Source organism: Hemiscyllium ocellatum, chromosome 13 (genome assembly GCF_020745735.1).
Source record: "Hemiscyllium ocellatum isolate sHemOce1 chromosome 13, sHemOce1.pat.X.cur, whole genome shotgun sequence".
Taxonomy (NCBI): Eukaryota; Metazoa; Chordata; class Chondrichthyes; order Orectolobiformes; family Hemiscylliidae; genus Hemiscyllium; species Hemiscyllium ocellatum.
The window spans coordinates 12,074,604-12,100,782 of record NC_083413.1 but is presented as its reverse complement, the minus strand read 5'-3'; the positions used below and the strand labels follow the sequence as shown (position 1 = coordinate 12,100,782).

The window sequence follows — 26,179 nt, the reverse complement described above, 5'->3', positions numbered from 1 at the left end:
GAATGTTGGGAAGGCGATGGCCTAGTGGTATGATCACTAGATTAATAATCCAGAGACCCTGGTGATTTCTGGAGATCCAGGTTCAAATTATGCTATGAATTCAAATTCCAGCATCTGCCAATGAAAAAAGAACTGGCATTAAGAGCCAGTTTAATGACTATGAACACATTGTCGATTGTTGAAAACACCTATCTGGTTCACTAATGTCCTTTAGGGAAGAAAACTGCCATCTTTAACTGGTCTGGCCTACACTTTACTCCTGAGCCACAGCAAAGTGGTTGACTCTTAACTGCCCTCTGGGCAATAAATGCTGACCTAGTCAGCGATTCCCTCATCCCACGAATGAATAAGAGGAAATATAACATGTGTGTTGCCCTTTGCTGTAACCAAGCTTCACCTTGACTGCTTTTCCTATTTGCAGATTGGTTGCAAAAAATTCATTAGCATTTCCTGTCGTTTTGTTTAATCGCCATGAGAGTTTGTAATCTGTGTGTTTAGGCTTATCGTTACCTTTTCTGGGGAACTGTATATACCAATAAATGCTGGCTCTGCCAGTAACACTTGCATCACAGGAACAACTTTTAAAAACAATTCCTCTCCTGTCTCATTGTCATTTTCTTGTCAGTCAGTCTAAATCTCTCTCACCGGGTCTTCCTCTTTCTGTAAAGCTTTCATTTCCTGTTTTCTTTATCTTTAGTTTCTTTCCGTCCACTCGTGCAGTAATTTCACATCAGTTTTTGTATATTTTCCTGTTTCTGTCTGAGCTGCATATAAAATACTTTGGTCTTTTTAATTAAAAAATGTAACGTTTGTTTTTTCTTTTCAATTTACCTTTCCTTTCTCTTCAAAATTCAGCATTCTCTAATTTCACTCAGTTGATTTGATCTAGTTCTACGGCTAAAGGGAAACATGCAGTTCGGGGGAATTGCTAGGATGCAAATGTCAGGACTCAAGGTTTAAAAGGAAAGAGAGATTGACTCAAGAGAGCCAGGGAAGGCCAGAACCTGGGAATGGAAATTAATTCTGGGTCGGACAGTGTGAAGAGTTTCAGTGTAAAAGAACCTGGGAGGAAGAACAATTGTAATAAGGAGAAAAGATAACGGTAAGAAAAGTTCAGCTGAATAAAACAAAATGAAACAGGAATAAAACTGAGAGAAAATAATTGGGAGTATTGGCAGAATTAAAAATGCAGACCATGGCTGATTACATGCTCTGTTCAAGGGATTGGGAAGAGCTGATTGGCTATACAGCATGAGCCATTGGCGTGGACTAACCAACTAACATGACATGCAAAACAATAATTGTACACACAACAAAAGGTGCAAAACACACACAGGAACACATCTGGATTTTCATCACATAATTGAGGTTGAATTGCCTGAGGGGAAGTTTTACACTGAATCCCTCTGATATTCGATCTTAATCAAATGAAGTTAATCCAGAATTTGTGCTATCGGTTACAGTACCTGTAGAGAACATTGGGAGTAACTGTAGGGAATGCAGAGCCGTCTCTTCAACAGAATAAATGTGAGCCAGGTCGGGAGAAAAACGCCTTTGATTGGAAAAAAGTACAAGGCAAGATTACAATTTATCTTTCAAGGCACTCTCTATTTTAAAACAAAATCCCAAATTGGAGAAGAGTTGAAATGGACATTATTGTTGGAATCTGTGCTGCTTGCCAAATGGTTGATGGTTGATGATGATGATGATGCATGAATAGCGACCCCGGGGACAGGTGATATACTCAGGCTCTGAAAGCAAGAAAATAAGGCTAAAACATAGAAGAATGTTTTGGGAGGGAAGGCTTGGTGGGGAAGACAATTAAAAGTAGGAAAGAACACAAAATGAGGTAGTGTAATTAGAGACCATTTAGCCCCTCATATGCAATTAATCCAACTCTCCCACTTTCTCCACAGTCCAGCAATTAGTTTTAAAATTGACATCCAATTCCCAATGTAAAAGAGTAACTATTAAACCTGCTTCCATTACTTTCAGGGAAGACACTCCAAGGCATTTTAATGTGCTGCATACATTTTGCTCTGGTGTCTTACCAGTTATATTTAATGTGTTTTCTAGTTAATATCTCCCCTCACCTTCCCTGGTCAGCAGAAATAGTTTCTCTGTGTTTAATTGAACAAAGACAGGAGATTTTCTTTCTATGCAAAAATACAGCATATTTTGGAAATCAGATTCCATTCACAGTTAAAAATTCACGTGACCTTTGTTATCGCAACTGTTTTTTTCCTATTAATTTTTCTATTCTTTCACAGCAATGCGGTTGACTCTTATGGTGGCACAGTGGCTCAGTGGTTAGCACTGCTGCCTCACAGCACCAGGGACCCAGGTTCGATTCCAGCCTCGGGTGACTGTGTGGAGTTTGTGCATTCTCCCCATGTCTGTGTGGGTTTCCTCCCACAATCCAAGGATGTGCAGGCCAGATAAATTGCCCATAATGTTAGGTGCATTAGCCAGAAGGAAATGGGTCTGGGTGGGTTACTCTTTGGAGGGTCGGTGTGGACTTGTTGGGCCAAAGGGCCTATTTCCACACTCGTTCTTCCAGATTTATATTGGATTCAAATGTCACCATCTACCATGGCAGAATTCAAACCCAGATCTCCGGGACATAACCTGGGTCTCTGGATTCATAGTCTGGTGTTAATACCACTAGGCTATTGTCTCCCCTGCAGGACCGTCTGGTCTGATCGGCACCAGTGCAAAGAAATGAAAAGCTACAACTAATATGTTACCTCCAAGTGTGTCCCTATCCATTGATGAATAAAGTTAAAAGTGTCGACTGCTCGACCTACATTGCATCATATAGTTGGCACAAGGACCCAGACAGCCTCTGTACTGAGCTTTTCTACAAGACAATGTGGTCAAGATCAGGATTCTAATTGGCAAACCATGAGTCTGAGCCCATGTTCGACCACTGAAAGTCATTTTACACTCCTTTGTAACATATTTCAGCTTTCCTAAAGGAATGTGAGAGGGGACAGTCATCAAAACAAAATCTGAGATTGTCCCATGCTGTTGGAGAGTTGGTTAGGTTAGCAGAGGCAGAATCACAGAGGTCATGGCTTGGCGTTAATGTCACTGAACTAGTAATCCAGAAGTTGTTCTAGGGACATGAGGTCAAATCCCACAATGGTAGGATGGTGAAATGTGAATCCCAATAAAAATCTGGAATTAAGAAAGGTTTGACTAATGACAATCACATCAATTGTTATAAATGTCACTTAAGGAAGGAAATCTGGCCTGGATGTAAAATCAGACTACAACAACGTGGTTGTCTAGTTTGAAGGAATATGGATGAGCCTTACTAAGGACACCTGCATCACATAAGAATGTAAAAGAGTCTTAGATTAGATTACTTACAGTGTGGAAACAGGCCCTTCGGCCCAACAAGTCCACACCGACCCGCTGAAGCGCAACCCACCCATACCCCTACATATACCCCTTACCTAACACTACGGGCAATTTAGCATGGCCAATTCACCTGACCCGCACATCTTTGGACTGTGGGAGGAAACCGGAGCACCCGGAGGAAACCCATGCAGACACGGGGAGAACATGCAAACTCCACACAGTCAGTCGCCTGAGGTGGGAATTGAACCCAGGTCCCTGGCACTGTGAGGCAGCAGTGCTAACCACTGTGCCACCATAAGAGTCAACCACATTGCTTTGATCTGATCAGTAGTCACATGGGAAGAGTGACTGGTTATATGAAAATGATTTATTCTCAAGTGATACACCCATTTAACACTATTTAAAATGTTAGGCAAACAAGTGCAGCATTTACAAAATTAATTTTATACACAGTGACCATTTACAGATCCCAAAGATCAAGCCTGCCTCACCTGTATAAAATCCGTCGTAAGTACAAACTATTCTGCAGCTCAGTTGTCAAACCTTCCACACCTGTCCACTCCAAATTGACCAAAACTCCTGACCCCCAAGTGTCGTCACCGAGCAACTCCAAAGGCCTTTGAAAGAAAACAAATTCATCCTGTCCTTGGCCAAGAGATGCTGCAATGAAAATAAATTGGATAAATGCATCAGGATTGAGATTGGCTTACATCTTTATAGCATGGGTTGCTAGCAATAGGATCCTACTGTGAAACTTTGCAGAGGGGCATAGGTCTGGCAGATGGAGTACAATGTTAATAAATATGAAGTCGTCCATTTTAGTTGAATAAAGGTAAAAAGGACTGTTGTTTAAATGGTAAAAAGTTGCAGCATGCTGCTGTGCAGAGGGACCTGGGTGTCCTTGTGCATGAATCACAAAGAGTTGGTCTGCAGGTGCAACGGATAATTAAGAAGGCAAATGGAATTTTGTCCTTCATTGCTGAAAGGATTGAGTTTAAAAGCAGAGAGGTTATGCTGCAGCTGTATATAGAGTGCTGGTGAGGCCATGTCTGGAGTACTGCGTGCAGTTTTGGTCTCCTTACTTGAGAAAGGATGCACTATTGATTCCGGAGTTGAGGGGTTTGCTTATGAGGAGAGACGGAGTAGTCTGGGATTATATTCATTGGAATTCAGAAGGAGGAGGGGGAATCTTATAGAAAGACATAGAATTATGAAGGAAATGGATAACATAAAAGTAGAGAGGATGTTTCCACTGGCAGGTGAAATTAGGACAAGAGGACATAGCCTCAAAATTAGGGGGAGCAGATTTAGGACTGAATTGTGTAAGAACCTCTTCACCAGAGGGTTGTGAATCTGTGGAATTTCCTGCCTAGTGAAGCAGTTGAGGCTTCCTCATTGAAAGCTTTTCAAGCTAAAATAGATAATTGTTTGAACAGGAAAGGAATTAAAGGTTACTGTGAGAGGACGGGTAAGTGGAGCCATGATTTTATTGAATGACGGAGCAGGCTCAAAGGGCCAGATGGCCTATTCTTGCTCCTAATCTCTTATGTTCTTATCAACTGATGAGTTATTTCAACCTTCAAGTGGGGCTGGATACAACCAGTTACTGATCAGAGATGCCTGATACACTCCCCACTCAATTTTTCCTTCAAATGAAAAAAGACAGTTTATTTGGCAGATTTCATGCCCTCGGGATATCCAGATGCACATGACTGCCAAATGAAACTGGAATCATTTGCTATGGAATTTTCTACCTTCCACCAATTTGCACAAAACCACAAGCTGTAATGTGGTAATAACCAGGTAATCTGCTTACACATTGGCGAGTTATACATAAAAGCAGTCAGGATATCAGATGCCCTCAATCACCTTTAGATCTGAACACCTGTGTCACAATTCATCACAGAAACAACAATAAGACTTAGTTACAGAAATAGACCATTCAGCTCATTGAGGCTGTTCCACTGTTCAATCAGATTATGGCTACTCTGTTAATTCTCACCTCCACTTCCCTACTCACCCTGGATTCCTTTACAGATTAAAAATTCTGACCATCTCAGCCTTTAGTATACATAATGACGCAGCATTGACAATCTTTTGTGGCAAAGAATTCCATAGCTTCATTACCCTCAGAAGAAATTCATCCTCATCTCTTATCCTCATTGCATGACGCCTTTACTCAGATTATGCGCTCTGGTCCTAGAATCTCCCATGAGAGAGAAATAACCTCTCCACATCCACCCTGTCCAGCCCCCTGGCATCTTGAATGTTTCAAAAGATGTTGCCTTTCATTCTTCTAAGCTCAAGGAATGCACAACCAATCTACAAATCTCTCCTGAAGAAGGGCTCATGCCCGAAACATCGATTCTCCTGCTCCTTGGATGCTGCCTGACCTGCTGCGCTTTTCCAGCAACACATTTTCAGCTCTGATCTCCAGCATCTGCAGTCCTCACTTTCTCCTACAAATCTCTCCTCACAAGACAATCCCTCCATACTTAGTATCAGCCTGGTAAACATTCTCTGGATTGCTTCCAATACCATTACATCATTCCTTAGATAAAACAGCCCACAACTGTTCAGTCTTTCAACTGTGGTCTGACTAATGCCTTGTACAATTTCAGCAAAACCTTCCTATTTTTAGACTCTGTCCCCATTGAAATAAAAGCCAACATCCTCATTGCTTTCCTTATAACCTAGGTAAAAACCAAGGACTACAGATTCTAGATTAGAGTGGTGCTAGAAAAGCACAGTAGTTCAGGCAGAATCCAAGGAGCAGGAAAATCGACGTTTCGGGCAAAATAGGGCTCTATTCCTGATGAAGGGCTTTTGCCCAAAACATCGATTTTCCTGCTCCTCAGATGCTGCCTGAACTGCTGTGCTTTTCCAGCACCACTCTAATCTAGAACCTTCCTTATAACCTGCTGAACTTGGAGGCTAGCTTTTTGTGATTCTTGAAGAGGATTCCAAAATTCCTCTGTTCTGTAGCTTTCTGCTTTCTCAATTTCAATAATATTCAACTCTTCTATTCCTCCTGCCAAAGTGTATGATTCATATTTCCACACATTATGTTCCATCTGCCAAGTTTTGTCTATTTGGTTAACCTGTCCGCATCCCTCTGCAATAGTTACGTCATCCTCACCGCTCATCTTCCTGAGTATTTTTGTGTTACCTGCCAAGCTTCTACTGAACTGAAATGTACCCACGGCAGGCCCACATCATTCAAGTGATAACAATGCTCAAGACAAATGATGTGTAAATGGTAATGAACTGTCATGTTACTGTTTCAGATATTGTTAATCATAAAACTGCGAACATTTAGGCAGCAAGACTCTCTCAGTGCAGAGATTTACAGGACTCTGCACTGGAATTTTACACTGCATCAGACGGATCTTAAACAGAACGTTGTAAGCGTCCTGGTTGAAACTTTCTATTTCACCTCTCCATCCCATCAGATGTTGCTCCCCCACCTCATCTGAAGTACTGCCTCTCCTGTTGAATGTTGCCTGCAATCTAAAACAATATTCACAGGCTTTCTTTTGACTATTCAGAAAGGTTTGGGGTCCCAGTCAGATTGATTTGTATCCCCTACCAAGGACGGCAGATAGTGGATGTTTGAAAGAAAAACAGAAATTGCTGGAAAAACTCTGAGTCTGGTAGCATCAATGGAGAGAAAACAGAGTTAACATTTCGAGTCCAGTAACTGTTCTTCAGTACCTCAGACTTGGCAGATGACACAATGGGATTAGTGGTGCTGGAAGATGACACAACTGATGAAGAGTCACTGGACTCAAAATGTTAACAATGCTTTTTGACCACAGATGCAGGCAGACCTGAGTTCCTCCAGTTTTTATATTGCAAACAGACATTCACTTAGACACCTTTCTAGCAAGTGTTGGCAATCATGAACATGACCAACTTTCACATCTCTGCCTCCCTCTGAAATGCTAATTTTAATGAGCTTTTACCAGTGCATATCTAGAGGGATCCTCTATACTGCAAATGTAATGACTCTGATTTAAAGAACACCCCTTGAATCTACAGCACATCTCAAAAGCACTTTACAATCCATTTGAAATCTTTTGAAATTTAAAGTTGCTATAGTCATAGAATCATAGATGTACAGCATGGAAACAGACCCTTGGATCGAACTCATCCATGCCAACCAGATATCCTACTCTAATCCATTTGCCAGCACTTGGCCCCTGTCCCTCTAAACCCTTCCAATTCATATACCTTTCCAGATGCCTTTTAAAATGTTGTAACTGTACCAACCTCCATCACTTTGTCTGGCAGCTCAAACCATACACGTACCACCTCTGCATGAACCTATGCCATCCAGTACTGGACCCCCTCACCTCAGGGAGAAGACCTTGTTGAGAGAGTGAGAGTGAGAGTGAGAGAGACAGAGAGAGAGAGACAGAGAGAGAGACAGAGAGAGAGACAGAGAGAGAGAGAGAGAGAGAGAGAGAGAGAGAGAGACAGAGAGACTGTTCAGCCTCTCTCTGTAGCTCAAATCCTCCAACCCTGGCAACATCCTTGCAAATCTTTTCTGAACCCCTTCAAGTTTGACAACATCTTTCTGATAGGAAGGAGACCAGAACTGCATGCAATATTCCAACTGTGGCCTAACCAATGTCCTGTACAGCCACAACATGACCTCCCAACTCCTGTACTCAATACTCTGACCAACAAAAGAAAGCATACCAAACGCCTTCTTCACTATCCTAAATACCTGCGACTTCACTTTCAAGGAGCTCTGAACCTGCACTCCAAGGTCACTTTGTTCAGCAACACTCCCTAGGACCTTAGCAGGACTTAGACACTTAATGGTAAGATTTACTTTCCCAAAATGCAGCACCTTGCATTTATCTGAATTAACCTCCATCTGCCACTTCTCAGCCCATTGGCCCATCTGGTCAAGATCCTGTTGTAATCTGAGGTAACCCTCTTCACTGTCCACTACATCTCCAATTTTGGTGTCATCTGAAAAGTTACTAACTGTACCTCTTATGTTCACATCCAAATCATTTATGTAAATGACAAAAAGTAGAGGACCCAGCACCAATCCTTGTGGCACTCCACTGGTCACAGGCCTCCAGTCTGAAAAACAACCCCCCACAACCACCCTCTGTCTTAAACCTTTCAGCCAATTCTGTATGTAAATGGCTAGTTCTCCCTGTATTCCATGAAATTTAGCCTTGCTAATCAGTCTCCCATGAGGAACCTTGTTGAATGCTTTACTGAAGTCCATATAGATCACATCTACCACTCTGCCCTCATCAATCCTCTTTGTTACTTCTTCAAAAAAAAACACAATCAAGTAGTGTAGACAGAGCCCATTTGGCTCATCAGGTCTGCACCAACCCTCCGAAGAGCATTGCACCCAGAAATGCAACCAACTAAACCCCATAACACTGCATTTACCATGGCTAACCCTCCTAGCCTGCACAACGCTGAACACAATGGATAATTTCCCATGACCAATCCACCTAACCTGCTCATCTTTGAACTATGGGAGGAAACCAGAGCAGACAAGGGGAGAATGAACAAACTCCATACATAAAGTCACCCAAAGTTAGAATCGAACCCACATCCTTAGCACTATGAGGTAGTAAGGCTAACCACTGAGACACCCAATATCTGCACCATCAGCTCCCACAAAAGCAGCCATGTGGTAATGACATTTTATTCTCTCTTCCTGATGTTGACTGGGGAAGAACATTGGGCAGGAGACCAAAAGAATGCCCCAAATAGTGTCAGGGGACCTTTTCACTTGAAAGGAGGGTGCATCAACTTAACGCCTGATATAACCTCAGAGCACTCACCCATCACTGAACTGAGAGTACAAATGGACTCAGAGGCAAGAGGAGATCTGACTGCCAGTATTATTTGCAGAGAACTGTAAAACACTGTAGAAGCACAGGTCAACATGGTACACGGTGTTGATCAGTTTCCTACTGACCTTCTCCGGGGTCATTGCTTTGTCTGTCAATGTCCTTGTTGACTGGCACTTCCTTCTGGACAACCTGTTGCTGCACTGCGTTCGCCACTTGCCTGGTCCTCTCCAGCTTCAGCACCATCACTTCCAGGTCCCCTATCATGGCCAAGCAGCCATTGCAAAACGCCACTTCCAGCAGCTTGAAACCGACATGCACCACCAGGAATCGTTCAAAATCGAACACGGTGCTCTGTCCAGCCAGCGTCACCTCCTGCAGCCGGAAGAAAACTACCTTGTTGTGGCAGCCGACCACCAAGTCCCCCTTGATGGGGCAACAAGAAACGGAGACAGGGGGCTCCGAGAGTGGCACCTCGACGATTTCCATCTGATCTTTGGGAACCCCTTCAAATGGAGCCTGCAGCATATGCCCCACCATCCGGATGCCAACTCGGGACTTCCCTTGGGATTGGCATTCCTTCCAATTGAAATAGACACGCAGGGAAAGAACACTACTCTTCTCTTCGATTGCAACAAGATAGCGCCCTGGAAGGAGGGTGGAAAATAGGAGGCACAAAATAAGTGAATGACAAGTGAATCATTTCGAGTCATGGAGATGTACAGCACAGAAACAGACCCTTTGTTCCAACCTGTTCATGCCGACCAGATATCCCAACCCAATCTAGTCCCACCTGCTAGCACCCAGCCCATATCCCTCTAACCCCTTCCTATTCATATACCCATCCAAATGCCTTTTAAATGTTGCAATTGTACCAGCCTCCACCACTTTCTCTGGCAGCTCATTCCATACACATACCACCCTGTGTGTGAAAAGGTTGCCCTGCATGTCTCTGTTATATCTTTCCCCTCTCACCCTAACCAATGCCCTCTAGTTCTGGACTCCCCCACCCCAACGAAACAACTTTGTATTTATCCTAACCATGCCCCTCATGATTTTGTAAACCTCTATAAAAGGTCACCCCTCAGCCTCCGACGCTCCAGGGAAAACAGCCCCAGCTTGTTCAGCCTCTCCCTGTAGCTCAAATCCTGGCAACATCCTTGTAAATCTTTTCTGAACCCTTTCAAGTTTCACACCATCTTTCCGATAGGAAGGAGACCAGAATTGCATGCAATATTCCAACAGTGTTCTAACCAAGGTCCTGTACAGCCGCAGCATAACCTCCTTCACGAACATGTTATTTGATCAGGTCTCCACATGCAATGACTTAAGGAGTACCATGCGGAAATATTTTACCTATTTCACTGAATGTTATTTTCCGGACTTTCCCGAGGGCGTTAAAGGTGCAGATGGGCTGGCATCCGCTATCAGTTACGTTGAACGCTTCGATTTTACACCCGGCGGATACCACGAAGAGAGTATCCCGTCCGCAGCACAAAGTCTCCGGTTCGTGTTGAACGGGAACGATTAGCTGGGCGGCGAACGGGTGACAGTTGTACACTCGCACCATCTCCAATGCATTGACACCCTCTCCTTCTGATAAAAAGAGGTGAAGGGATCGGTAAGCAGCCTTTAAATCATCAGGATCAGACAGAGGGAGTGAGAGTGGAGGGGGGAAAACACCATTACACAGCTTTTTTAGTTAAATCCAGGCTTGAAAAAAAAATTACCAACTAAAAATAAATATACTTGCAATTGAATGAGCGCAACTTAACGTTTAGTTATATCTCCAAAAGCTGTTATAGTCGGTAATTGATGCGGACAAGCGAGGTGTAGGAAAATTACTTTCCTACAAGTTCCCATCGTTGCATTTTCTTTGCTTCTCCCGTGAACACAAGACCCTTTCTGTTGGAATGTCCCAGACCGCTTCCGCAGCCACTGTAACATTTTCGCCCCTAAGTTGCCTCGGCCAATGGGAAGCGCCAACCCCTGGCAGTCTTGCTGTCAATCACAAGGGGTTCGGCCAATGGGAAACGCCAGCTCGATGGCCCAGCCGTCATCAGAAGCCGTCTGGCCAATGGGAATGAGACGATGGACGTCATTCAATCAGTCAAAGTCAACACTCACTCAGCAAACTTCCCCCAACAAAGTGAAAGCTGCAACGGAGTAGGAAAGGCTTCTAAAATGTTCAGTGTCTGTGGAGGGACAGGTTTGTTTTAAATTAAAAATGAAGTTGCTGGCCTTCCAGTGAGAACTGGAATGGTGACAATTCCGGTGAAGTTTGATTCGGCCCATTTTGCTCTCTCTGAAGAAGGAACACCAGGCTCGTGTTTCTCCAGCTATTTATTTTTGCTTGTCTGTCTCCGCTACGGCAAGTCAAATAAGATCCTTAGCAATTATAGTATTTCAGACTATTTGTCCCACCATTCAATAAGATGATACCGGATTTGGTTGTGGTCTGCATTCGATGTTCCTGCTTAATAATACACACTCCCACCCGCACCCTATCACCCTTGAGTCTTGTAGATCAAAAATCTGTCAAGAGCCTCGAACGTACAGTGTAGATGCAGAAATCTTCAACGCTTCAGTACTGGAGGTTAAGTCACCTGTAGACTATAGGAACAGGAATTGGAAGATGAGATGAGGCTGATTAACTCGTTTACCTGATTTAATGGTCTCCGATGTTGCAAATCTTTTACTGTCTGCGCCCTCGTGTGTTTCTGTCCATGCACTTAAGAATAGTAGTCTTTATATTTCTCTGATGAAAATGTGTTGCTGGAAAAGCGCAGCAAGTCAGGCAGCATCCAAGGAGCAGGAGAATCGACGTTCAGCAGGAATTCCTGAAGAAGGGCTCATGCCCGAAACGTCGATTCTCCTGCTCCTTGGATGCTGCCTGACCTGCTGCGCTTTTCCAGCAACACATTTTCAGCTCTGATCTCCAGCATCTGCAGTCCTCACTTTCTCCTTTATATTTCTCTCCTGAGTTTCGATTTAGTCATCAGTTAAATTTCATCTGCCATTTTTACAACACATGCCTCTTGAAATCTCTCCATCCTACTCACGAGGAAATCATCTACACTCACGAGTTATTAGTAGAGATTAAAATTACATTACAACACAGAAGTAGGCTATTCAGATCACTGTTGAAAATGTGTTGCTGGTTAAAGCACAGCAGGTCAGGCAGCATCCAAGGAATAGGAAATTCGACGTTTCGGGCATAAGCCCTTCATCAGGAATGAGGAGAGGGTGCCAGGCAGGCTAAGATAAAAGGTAGGGAGGAGGGGCGATGGAGATGTGATAGGTGGAAGGAGGTCAAGGTGAGGGTGATAGGCCGGAGAGGTTAGGAAGAAGATCACTGCTCGTGTTTATATTTTAAACGAGTCTCCTACCACCTCTCCTAATCTCACTCCATGAGTATATTCTTTGAATAATTTCTCCCTCGTTGGCTTGGCTCGTTTCCCCTTTAATATACCTATGCTATTTGACTCAACCACCTTCGGTTGCAAGTTCCACATTCTAATTGGTCTCTGTCTGAAGGACTGCCTCTGAGTTCCCGACTAGATTTGTTGGTGATCAGCTTCGATTAGTCACCTCTGATTCCATTATTCCAGACTGACAGTTTTGTAAAATATCGCTTTCACATTTTCGGTGGGGTTGAAACATTCATGCTATTAAAATAAATGAAAATTTCAATGATTAACAGTGAAATTAAACGTAAAAGCCAATATCAGAAAGTAACTTAAATGCAACACAATTTTTCCTAGTGACAGTTGTTCACAAATCACGTGCAATGCTATCTTGTGATGGAAAAGGTTTACTCTGCTGAGATTTTCCAACAGAGGTGAAATTCCATATAGCTGCTCGGAATTGATTCATTCACGTGTCTATCAATAAGGAAATGGGAGTTTATTGGATGTTCTAAAGTCAATCAAAAGGCAAGGGTCGGGCGATAAATTGTTATTGCCCCCAGGGCAAAAAGCAGGCGTCTGCACGATGCTGGAAATCTGAAGTACGAAATGCAACTTTTTAAATGAACATTGCAAACTGCCAATTTTGTTATTAAAAAAGATATGTTGCCCTGTTTCTGTCAATGTAATCAAGGGGCTGGGATCTTCACTTCGATTGGTCTGTTCTGTTTGATCCAATAGAGTAACAACCCGCCTCCCAGTGACATAACAAAAGAAGATCAGTCGTGTCCATCATTTTGATTGGTCTACCCTGCTGTCGATCACATCTTTAGCCTTCCAATGGGTTAACGAGTCGCCGGTCGGTGACGCAACTTGGAGGCGGGCAAACAGGCGTCTTCATTACGATTGATCCTTCAAGCTGCCAATCAATATGCCGGTTTCCCGATATGCTAACTGCCCGGCCTCTGAATGGGAGAGGTGGGAGACCTTTACGTTGATTGGTCTGTCTTGTTGTCAATCAATGTTCAGGTGTCCCAATGGGCGAGCCTTATTCAGGAGATGTTGATGCAATGGGTGGGCACATGCTTCCCCGCCCTGCGCGCTCCCTGTCAGATAGTGGGGGCCGCGTGCCGGGGTGCACCTGCGATGAGGGGCGTGGCTTAGGCGCCTCAGGTGTGAAGGTGGTTGTCCCTGAGTTAACGGTCAGCCATGGGTCAGGCATGGATGGTACTAACTCCTTTACTCACCATCTGTTTCTCGTTAGTCAGTGGGAAGTACAAGGCTGGGAAACTAGAGACTGAGAAGGTAACTTTATATTTTAAAAAAAACGAACAATTAATTGTTGATGGGATCTTGGGCTCTTATTGTCAAATTGGTGCTTCTGACCAATTTGTGGGCTTCAGTCTCTGATTTCTCTTTTACTCTTGGGAGATAAGAGCACCATTCAGCTGGGCCATCATTCATTGCCCATCCCTAATTGCCCAGAGGGCAGTTAACAGTCAACCACATTGTTTTGGGTCTGGAGTCACATGTACGGGTGACAGATTTCCTTCCCTCAAGGATATTTGTGAATCAGATGGCGGTTCCTGACAATCAAACAACAGTTTTATGGTCATCATTAAAGTTTCACTTCCACATTATTGATTGATCCATCGTCACGTGTACCAGCATACAGTGAAAAGTTTTGTTTACCAGCTGTACAAACAGATCATAGGAAGCAAGGATGTACAGATCAAAAGACTCAGAAGAGGCATACAGATTACATTGCACAGAGAGAAAGTGAGGACTGTAGATGCTGGAAATCAAAGTCGAGAGTGTGGTGCTGGAAAAGCAAAGTAGGTCAGGCAGCATCTGAGGAGCAGGAGAATCAACTGTTGTGGTTCTGTTCGCCGAGCTGGAAGTTTTTGCTGCAAACGTTTCGTTCCCTGGCTAGGGAACATCATCAGTGCTGTTGGAGCCTCCTGTGAAGCGCTGCTTTGATGTTTCTTCCGGTATTTATATTGGTTTGTTCTTGCCGCTTCTGGGTGTCAGTTTCAGCTGCAGTGATTTGTATGTGGGGTCCAGGTCGATGTGTCTGTTGATGGATGTTCTTGCCGCTTCCGGGTGTCAGTTTCAGCTGTAGTAGTTTGTATATGGGGTCCAGGTCGATGTGTATGTTGATGGATGTTCTTGCCGTTTCCGGGTGTCAGTTTCAGCTGTAGTGGTTTGTTCCCTAGCCAGGGAACGAAACGTTTGCAGCAAAAACTTCCAGCTCGGCGAACAGAACCACAACAACGGATACCCGAGCTACAAATCTTCAATCAGATTTTAAGGAGAATCAACGTTTTGGGCATAATCCCTACATTGCGCAAGGCATGCGCTAGGCATGATCAGCATTACTTGAGGCTAGACAGTCCATTCATCGGTCTAGAAACAGCTGGGAAGAAGCTATTCCTTATCCTGCTGGTGCGTGTGTTCAGACTTATGTATCTTCTGCCTGAATGACAGAGGTTGTAGGAGTTTGTTACTGGGGTGCATTGGGTCTTTGATGATGTTGGCAGTCTTTCTGCAGCAGTGAGCCATGTAAGTGGAGTCCATGGATGGAAAATTGGCTTCTATGACATCTTCCATGTGCACACCACCTTCTGTAGTTTCTTGAATTCAGATTCTGCAATCTGCTATGAGCGGTATTTGAACCTGGACCCCACAACATTATCTGGAACTCTGGAATAGGAGTTTAGTGATAAAACCACAAACCATCATGTTGTTTTAGGTAGACAAAAATATTCACGGTCTACAACTGACTTATTTTTATGTGCTTTGGAAAATGAAATCAAATAATCTACTCGACCCACTTCTATCTTTCATGTTTTAATATGTATGGTAATTCTGAGAGATTCCGGTTGATGATCGTAGCAAACTGTTCACTATTATCTTCTTATTTCTCTTAATAATTTCTCAGTCCATCAACTGATCTGATGAAGCATGTACTACGTGAGTGTAGTTTTTTGTTTAATCTGTCCTTTCCTGAGACATTTGATGATGCCTTAATCAAATGGCTAATTTTTTTGAGTTTGTTTCTGTTGCACATGTTTGATAACAATTGGTCGGTTTAAGACCAGATGAAGTAGGAACAGGAGTCGAACATTTGGCCCATCAAAACTGCTCAACTATTCAATAGAGTTATGGTTGATCCAATGCCTCGCATCCCTTTCTCCTTAACCCTCTTCCCCTACTGATCAAGTGTCTATCTATCTCAAACTTAAGTATGCAGAAGAACTTGGTCTCCACAGCTCTCTGTAACAAAGAATTCTAAAGACTTTTTCACCCTAGAGAAGAAATTCTTTCTCATTTCAGCCTAATGTTGGTGCCCCTTAATTCTGAGACTATGCCTTCTGGTCCCATGAGGTGAAACATCCTGTCAACATTTACTCTGTCAAGGTCTTTAAAAATCCTATAGAGATGCATTATATTAATAGTTGGTACAGATTGGAAAAATAACTCGTAAGCAGAGGTGAAATGATTTATGAAAAGAGAACAGAAGAGGCAAAACCTTTTTAGGGAGAATCAATATGGGAAGATGCTACATCCAACTGGGCTGGTGGCTTCTTCATCAACCAAGTGGAAGCAAGCATTAAACCGAATCAATAAATTGCTATGGTGCAATAGTAGGCCAACTTCTTTCCTATGAACTGTTTCTGGGAGCTATTCCTCTCAGTATCCCTGTCATCAGGCATAAAAGCAATATGAGAGATCAACTGAGCCTACAAGATGTAGTAGCTTTCATGTTATTCCTCAGCGCTGGGGTTGGGATAATTTGGAAGATGGTCAATATTGTATAACACTTGATTCAATAAAACACATTAATAAATCTATTGAAGAATGTTTAGTTGATAAATTAATAAGATAAGCTTATTCCAGCTATTCAAGATCAGTGTCATGTGCTTTCCTCATGTAACACACAACTATGATTGTAGAGAAAATGAAAGTTAGATCATGCTCCAGTACTTAGAAATACATCATCTGACTGTTAGGTTAAAGTACAGAGTTCTGTTTCTCTTCGCTATTTGAAAAAACTCTTCTCACTGAATACTTATTGTATGTGTGACTGCTTTACTTTGTTTTTGGATTTAGGCAAATAAGACTACAGTTCTGTATCTGTCACAAGCAAGAAGAATCGCTGATAGTTTTGAGGATTTTTGTTGTTCATAAATTAATACTGGATAAGATTATTAAATTACACACCAAAGTCTTGGTAGTACAAGTCTTGAAGAAGTAAAAAAAGTAATGATTTCAAATATTTCTGAAATCAAATAGAATATTTTATGTTTTTCACCAGTCATGTTCCTTTTATAAATGGGCTAAATTGCTAGATTTTTCTTTTGTGAATTGTCAATCTCCTTATTGTTTTTATAAATCACTTTGCTCAGGCATATCTCCAAGGCAGGTGGGACCTGAATCTGGACTTTCTGTCCCAGCAACAAGGGCACTACCACAGTGTCACAAGAGCGTAATAGCTCCTCATTTGTTGATTAAAGGAGGCAAGTTCATTGGTTTGAAGTAATTACATAACCACTAATGACTGGGCTCTTTTGATTACCCTTTTGATTTGTACTTGGTTGCTGCACAATATTTATTTAAAACCAGTTAACATAAGGCTCATCATGGCTCAGGTTTGACTTTCAGTATTTCCAAGCTTATTGAGATAGTGAAAATAGCTTGCTCTTAAGCATTTTGATTGTGTGTGCATCTCTGGAAGAAGTATAAGGGCTAGAACTGAACTTGAGATATGACAATGATCTGAATGGACTCATCTACCATCTTCCAGTTTGGTGATCGGCATAGAGAGTCAGGAATTGTTGGCTAGCTATGAGAATATTGAGCTGCAAATGTGTTGCTGGAAAAGCGCAGCAGGTCAGGCAGCATCCAAGGAGCAGGAGAATCGATGTTTCGGGCATGAGCCCTTCTTCAGGAATTCCTGCTGAACGTCGATTCTCCTGCTCCTTGGATGCTGCCTGACCTGCTGCGCTTTTCCAGCAACACATTTTCAGCTCTGATCTCCAGCATCTGCAGTCCTCACTTTCTCCTATGTGAATATTGATCTTAGCTTAGAACTGGCTTTTGAATTACTGAAATTGCTGGAGAAACATAGTAGATCTGGCAGCATCAGTGGAGAGAAAAGAGAGTGAATACATCTGAAGAGGGATCACTGGACTCAATGTGAATTCTGATTTCTGCCAGACCTATTGTGTTTCTCCAGAAATTTCTGTTTTCCTTTCAGATTTCCAGCAGCCACAGTTCTTTGTTTTATGTTCGAATTTTTGTGCTGGTTGAAAATTGCTGAACAGCATTTATTTTACCTGGGAGAACAGTTTTGCTTTTAATTCCTCTATCTGTCAGTGGATTGAAGTTTTGGCCCTGTTTCAAGGTCTTGATGCGAGCTCATCATCAATTATTTGCTAATTTGTATGATTGTCCATATAAGAAATTTCATTTCACTGTGGTGGTCATACAGAAGCTAAGACAGCTGAAAAAAAAATGTGACAGGCAAAATGCTAGATGTATAGAAAAAATACCAAAAGAGAAGAATATAAATGTGACAAATCTGAAAGGGAGGTATGTTATTTTTGTGAATCGTCCAGTTTAGAGGTATCATTACAACAGGTTGGACTTGACCATTAGGGACGCTATCATTGTGCCACAAGAGCTCTTGACATGGTCAAATGTTGAAAGACTGAGAATTGCATGCCAACGATGACAATAATCTTCAGGCATTTCTAGACTTGGGGAAAGAAACAAGAGTCTCAGAAGGAGTTGAGGATGGTCCAGAACTCCGTAAAGGAGAAAAACGGAGGTACGGAAACAGACACCAAATTTTACTTGGGAGTCACAGTGAAAGATAAACCAATGTGAATAGTTAGAATTAGCTTTATTATCATGTGTGAAGTCATGTTGAGGTTGTATAGGACATTGGTGAGGCTTCTTCTGGAGTACTGTGTCCAGTTCTGGTTGTCCAGTTACAGAAAGGGTATTGTTAAGCTGGAGAGGGTTCGGAAGAGATTTGCCAGGATGTTGCCAAGCATGGAAGGTCTGAGCTATAAAGAAAGGCTGGATGGGTAGGGACATTTTTCATTGGAGCATAGGAGGTTGAGAGGTGACCTTAGAAGTTTATAAAATCATGAGAGATATAAATAGGACTAATGTTAGGTGTCTTTTTCCCTAGGATTGAGAATTTCAAGACTGAGGGCGGGGACATTTTTTAAGGTGAGGGGGAAAGCTTTTTAAAAAGACTAAGGGCAAGTTTTTACGCAGAGAGTGGTTTGCGTTGGAATGAACTTCCTGAGGAACTGGTGGATGTGGGGACAATTACAACATTTGAAAGGTATTTGGATAAATACAGGAAAAGGAAAGGTTTGGAGGGAAATGGGCAAGGAGCTGGCAGGTGGGATTAATTTAGTTTGGGATTATGTTCGGCATGGACTGGTTGGACCGAAGAATCTGCTTCTATTTTGAATGACTATGTACTCAACGTGAGTAAAGTGAGTAGTTTACACGTTGCCACTTACAGTGCCATCTTAGGTACCAATGTGCCTAAGTACAGATTCTTAAGTACACAATCTTAGGGGGAAGAAATTAGAAAAGCAAAGAAATAAAAAGTCCATCACTAAATTAGAAAAATAGAGAAATAAGAGTTCAGAATAACAGTCCTTCCAAACCAAACCACATTGGACCTCACCTCGAGGCTAGGAGTCTGAGTACATGCTGAGGCTAAGACACCACATTGGCTTTCACCCTGGACATCACCGTTACCGCCTGAGAATGGGAGGTGAAAGGAAAAAGAAAAAAAAATGCACAATAAGAAAGGGGATAAAAAAAAATGGATGGAGCAGATGAACCCCAGCTGAGGAATATACCTTTGTTGATAGGCATAATAAAAAAAGTTATATAATAAGATACACTATAGTTGAACAGCCTCAGTTCACTTGTGTCCTGATCTTTCTAATAATGTGCACCCTTGCTCTTAATAACATTATAAATATAGGCAGCATTCATTCATTAACCTGAAATTGTATTTATTTGAGTTTACTTTAAGTCACCCTTTAAACAATTACCTGTTTTATTGCAACTGCTTTGTTTTTGTTTCAGAAATGGGTATTTTTGACCAAATTTTGTTTTCTGTCTGAGAAAGGACAGATCAGCTACCATATCCGGTATCCCAAGGTAAGCATTAAATATAAAAAAGCCACAGAATTTCAATAGCTGAAAAATAAGATGGAATATCCTCAGGTGTCCTGACAAAAATAAAATTGAAAAATTAATAGCCCTGTTGATGGACAGTGCTGTGCATTGTCTAGACACCACTAATATTTGTTGTGGATATTTTGCATTAAGTAATATAATTGTTAGAAATCTTTCAAATTTCCCTTGATATATATTTTAAATTTAATTTTAAGAGTAGTGATCAACGGCTCCATTTCGGAATGGCAGGCAGTGGGGTACTGCAGGGATCAGTGCTGGGACTGAAGCTTTTTACAATATATATTAATGGTATAGAAGATGGTATTAGTAATAATATTAGCAAATTTGCTGATGATACTAAGCTGGGTGGCAGGGTGAAATGTATATTAAGGTGTTAGGAGGAAAGTATAGAGGAGATTCAGAGGTAGGTTCTTTATCAGGGAGGTGTGAATGCATGGAGTGTGTTGCCAGCAGTGGTGGTGGAAGCAGAGTCATTTGGGACATTTAAGCGACTATTGGACATGCACATGGACAGCACTGAATTGATGGGTGTGTGGGTTTGGTTATTTTAGATTAGGAATAATCCTCTGCACAACATTGTGGGCCGAAGGGCCTGTTCTGTGCTGTACATTTTTATGTTCTATGTTCTATGTGAGGAGGATGTTAGGAGATTACAGGGTGACCAAGACAGGTTAGGTGAGTGGTCAGATGCATGGCAGAGGCCGTTTAATGTGGATAAATGTATGGTTATCCACTTTGGTGGCAAGAACAGGAAGGCAGATTACTACCTAAATGGAATCAATTTAGGTAAAGGGGCAGTACAAAGAGATCTGGGTGTTCTTGTACACCAGTCAATGGAGGTAAGCATGCAGGTACAGCAGGTAGTGAAGAAGGCTAATAGCATGCTGGTCTTCATAACAAGAGGGATTGAATATAGAAGCATAGAGGTTCTTCTGCAGCTGTACAGGGCCCTGGTGAGACCACACCTGGAGTATTGTGTGCACTTCTGGTCTCCAAATTTGAGGAAAGACATTCTGGCTATTGAGGGAGTACAGCGTAGGTTCATGAGGTCAATTCCTGGAATGGCGGGACTACCTTACGCTGAAAGACTGGAGTGACTGGGCTGGTATACCCTTGAGTTTAGAAAACTGAGAGGGGATCTGATTGAGACATATAAGATTATTAAAGGATTGGACAATCTAGAGGCAGGAAACATGTTTCTGCTGATGGGTGAGTGCCGAACCAGAGGACACAGCTTAAAAATGCAGGGTAGACCATTTAGGACAGAGATGAGGAGAAACTTCTTCACCCAGAGAGTGGTGGCTGTGTGGAATGCTCTGCCCCAGAGGGCAGTCTCTGGATTCATTTAAGAAAGAGTTGGATAGAGCTCTCAAGGATAGTGGAATCAAGGGTTATGGAGATAAGGCAGGAACAGGATACTGATTAAGGATGATCAGCCATGATCATATTGAATGGTGGTGCAGGCTCGAAGGGCTGAATGGCCTACGCCTGCACCTACTGTCTATTGTTTAGTGATTGATGTGATGAAGTGAATTGTGTAACTGAATATGTCTCAGTGAGTTTCCCTTTTATTTGCTCCTCTCCTATGTTTGTGAGGAATCATTTGAATTATAGCCCAACACCATCCCTCTGTTCTTTAACTGGGAATATATCAGTGTGTAATTGTGCTCGATACCCTGAAATTGGGATCCAGATGGTAAGAGAATGATGCCAATTAAACAGATTGAGATAAAGGAGGAAACATCATCAACGATTTTTATTTATAAAACACCTTTAACATAAAATATTCTTCCTGTAGGTCGCAGAATGTTATAAAACACAATTGAACAGCAAACCACAAAAGGAGATACTATGCAGGTGACCAAAATTTTGATCAAGGATTAGTTTTATGGAACGTCTCAAAGGAAATAACAGAGTTGGGGGATAAAATGCAAAGCTTAGGAAGGCACAGCATCACTTGTGTAACAGTCCAGAATCTGGAATGTTTATGACATCAGGATTATAAAAATGCAGACATACAAAGGCTGTGAGGCTGCAGGAGATCATAGAGATAGGGAACTCTGAGGTCATGGTGGGAATTGAAAATAAGAATGAGAATTTTTAACATGGAGGCATTGGAGAACCCAATCTTTACGATTAATGCTTCGTAAGAAAACATATCAGGAAACATTCAAACCATGACATGTTGTAAGTGATGTTTGACCCAAGAAACCTTGTGAAGGTTGCACATCATAATGACAACATGTGGGCACTAGAAGCTAAAGGTGACAGCCAGTTGGTAGTAGATAGTTCGTACTAAAGACTGAAAAGGTAATGACAGCAGTGATCTCATCTATCTGAGTTCAAAGCTGAAGCTTATAACCAAGTCTAAAGTGCCACAATTTGGAGAATAAATACTTATTTACATAAGCTGACTCTTATTTACTATTGTTAATTTTTTTAAAAAATGATGGGGCATAGCCTACTGATTCAAAAATTAGTTTCAAAGATGTTGAAGCACAGCTCCAAGTTATTAAAGCGCTCCTGTTGTGAAATACTGAAGAAAACACATTTGAAAACACAGTGTCCAGACATTGGTTGATTCTGCCATCTTGCTTCTTGGCAATGGAGCAATAATTGAAACAAGCATGATGTCACAATGTTTGGCGCAATTGCCACCATTGACACAACCTTAAAAGCAACAAACAGGAAAAGGCAAGAGAAATTTTTAACAAAATCTTAAAATAAGAAAAAAAAAGTATTGTGCAAAGATATTTTTATTTTATCTTTTTATTTAGAGAGCAGAGTAAAGTTGGAAAGCAAACACCTGAGCATGGATTAGTATTCCTTGAACTTTATGTCAAACTTGTAGTTATTTAAAGAAAGGTATCAATCTTTACATTTTGAAAAAAATAAAGTGACAATGAAAAAGAGGCAGTCAGACTGCTTTTTGTAACGTGAAATAAATCATTAGGAACAGTAAAATCCTCTGGTATTTCTGATAATGACTGCAAAGATCCTGACAATTTTGGAGTCTAGAAGATCAACTAAATGTTTGAGTAAACTTTAAATTAGACAGGCTTTAGTTCATGTTATAGCAACAACAGCCAGGTGCAACAATCAACCAATTCATATCAGATTTAGGTGTAAAGGTACAGAATATGACTCACCAAAGCTAACCTAGCAGAAATACTGTTGGAGCTGGTCACTGAGTCTACACCAGTAAACCCTTAGGAAAAGAACTTCCAATTAGTATGTCATTGCTAGAGGAAGGACACAAATTCAAGCCAATTGTAGCCTGACAGTCTCACCCACAAATCTTACAGTGTTCACAGTTCAGCCACACATCTAGACCATGTATGAAATGTGATTGGTCTCACCAGCCAAGATGGTGTCCATCACTGTGTGATGTGTAAGTTCTGCTCTTTAAGAGGCTAACATGAGCAGGGAAAGTGATTGTCCATGGAAGCCCAAAGTTCAAAACAATACTCTGCAGCAGCACTGGAATAGTCAACCAAGGAACAATCTTCGAGGTCTGCAGATGCTGGAGATCAGAGCTGAAAATGTGTTGCTGGAAAAGCGCAGCAGGTCAGGCAGCATCCAAGGAACAGGAAATTCGACGTTTCCTGATGAAGGGCTTATGCCCGAAACGTCGAATTTCCTGTTCCTTGGATGCTGCCTGACCTGCTGCGCTTTTCCAGCAACACATTTTCAACCAAGGAACCATGGCATGCAAACATGTCAAAGTAGTCCAGGAGCTATCTGCATTGTCACAGCTTACAGACTTTAATCATATAACATGTGGCCAGTTTGATACACCACATGAAACAAATCCAAGACATCAATTGGAACATGCCCCTCAGTATTAATATCCCTCCATTTGAATGAAATGTAAAAATTGAATAGGTTATAAAACAGACATTACACTGTACCCAATCTTGTCTGTCATTCAAGGCTCAGGTTAAACTTCCCTTCTAACAGCCAGTTTGATCGGTCAAGCACAAGTCCTTTTATTTTTCTCTTCAATCCTGATCAAGTTTCTGCTTTAGAGAATAATTATTTTGGAATGGATATACGAGATAAGGTGGGAAACATACTTTAAAAAGGCATTTGAGTTTCTCAAAATATTTGCTTGCAGTACTATATAGGTTCAAACTGGTGTGTAGTGGCACAGACAGAAGGCATGAATAATCCCAAAGAAAATTGTATCCTATTTGATATTTTCATGTTTAAATTTTGTTTCTTTAAAAAAATATGAACAAGCTTATGGGCTGAGTGTGATCACAGGATTGCATCTGCAGCAGCTTATTGGATTCCGTATTCCACCATCTGCTGTGGTGTGATTTGAGCCCGGGTCACCAGAACATTACCTGGGTTTTCGAGTCCATGATAATACCACTAAGCCATTGCCTCCCCATGTGTGTATGCGAGTGTGACTGAAGTGTTGAGCATGCAGTGCTGGAAAAGCCCAGCAGGTCAGGCAGCATCTGAGGAGCAGGAGAATTCATGTTTTTGGGCATAAACCATTCATCCAGAAATGTGGCTGAAGTGACAAAGCAATCCTCCCATATCTTGAATGTTCTTTTAATAAACTTTAGCTTCACCTTAAAGCTTTTTCCTTTGGGTTTATTTCAAGGGTTAGAATCCAAAAACTAGGGTTTGGGAAACTTCCTTCAGCCACACCGACCCTTGGAAGAGCAACCCACCAAGACCCATTCCTCCCTTCACCTAATGCTACGGGCAATTTAACATAGCCAATTCACCGAACCTGCACATTTTTCAACTGTGGGAGGAAACCGGAGCACATCCACACAGACACGGGGAGAATGTGCAAACTCCACACAGACAGTTGCCTGAGGCGGGAATTGAACCTGGGTTTCTGGCACTGTGAGGCAGCAGTGCCAACTGCTGTGCCACCATGCTGCCTGGTAACAGCTTTGATAACATTATCAGATACTGTACATGTATATACCATCTTATCACCCTGATTTAAGTATGGGGTATTCCTGAAAATAGTAACTTCCAATATTTTCATCATATACATTTGCATGTTTTTATATACCTCCAGGCAAAACATATTGTGAATTTGCTATTTTACTATGACGAGGTGACCCAATGGCCCTCTGTGTATCAGAACAGCTCAAAGGTAGGTCTGCCAACAAAACTTGGCTGAATGAGTATTATGTAAATAATTATATGAATACTGATGAAATAGTTAATAATATGGAGTGTTTCAGGAATTAACCTTTTAGTAAAATGATCAAGTTTCAGTTGAAAGCACCTTACAACTAAGTCACAATATATGCTAGACCTGCTCAGTCAGAATGCAGTTGGATGCGTTTTTCCTCATCTGCCCTGTTGGAGCTGTTGGTGAGGGATGCTGCCTTCCATTGGTCATTCTAATTTAGTGAGTATGACAATACAGACTGTTCAGCTCTACATACAGTATTTTGGTGTTTCCGTTGTCATGGAATCCATGATTTAATCAATACTGCATACCATTTTAACAGAAAATATTACTATAGTTGTTTTAGCTAACCATTGTGGCCACAAACATTTAACAGCACTTTACCACACACCAAAAACATTAAGTAGTTGTACAAATGTTTTGTGAATGAGTATTATGACTGTGGCTAGAATTATTATTTACTTTTTATTTCCTGATCAAAAATGCAACAACCCTCGTGTCTACTGCATTGGACAGTATTGTCCTAGAATCTAATGTTTGCACCATACGTGTGTGCAGCTTTTTGAATTTTTTTTTGCTTAACTATTTTACTTTCACTACAGGTATTCCCATCAAGGCTTATATTACTAGCTCATTATAGCATATCAGTATGCAACTTCACATACTTCTTCTCATGCCCGTGAAACTTGCTCCATTCTTTGGTAAATTTGTTAGCATATTTGCCTATTACAGGCAATAGGTGAGCCTCCATTGCGTGGTTCCTTTTCAAGTCTTATCCAAAACAAGTTTGTTAGGAACACAATAAACCTTGATCATGTAGGGATTATTGGAGAGGAATCGTGAACTGATGTTTCCCCTCCATAGCTCAGGATGCTGAGGTCAATTCTAATATTTGAAATGTTGCTCCAATTAAAGCAGTGAACTCATTATATTCCAGAAATTGATCCTGAAATTTTCCTGTCTATGTGGCTCAGTTTACGTATAAGACACCACATTTAATCAGACAGCTGGAATAACATTGTTAGATTTACTAGGTTACTTTATATTTTGTATTTGGTATTGAATTAAGACCTAAAACAAAAATCTCTGGTAATGCACAATTAATTCTGGAAAGTATTTACTCAGGACTGCTGGAGCAAAGAAGCAGTGGCTGCCAATGGAAATAG

The 26,179-nt window shown here is 41.6% G+C and overlaps 1 protein-coding gene across 2 annotated transcripts in view; it reads right to left on the bottom strand.

Annotated features, from left to right (window-relative positions):
* hps3 (HPS3 biogenesis of lysosomal organelles complex 2 subunit 1) overlaps positions 1–11,945 on the bottom strand; it is a 67,779-nt gene extending 55,834 nt beyond the window's left edge. Inside the window, exons 1-5 of one of the 2 annotated variants that reach the window (XM_060834537.1) lie at positions 11,864–11,945; positions 10,557–10,796; positions 9,329–9,847; positions 3,858–4,026; positions 1,467–1,552 (exon numbers count right to left, since the gene is read on the bottom strand). In XM_060834537.1, the coding sequence (XP_060690520.1) occupies positions 1,467–1,552; positions 3,858–4,026; positions 9,329–9,847; positions 10,557–10,770 (988 nt within the window). In that variant the 5' untranslated portion in view covers positions 10,771–10,796; positions 11,864–11,945. Of the gene's footprint in view, positions 1–1,466; positions 1,553–3,857; positions 4,027–9,328; positions 9,848–10,556; positions 11,101–11,863 lie in introns of those variants that run through there. The other variant, XM_060834538.1, reaches the window with a different exon arrangement.
* Positions 11,946–26,179: the final 14,234 nt, after the last annotated feature.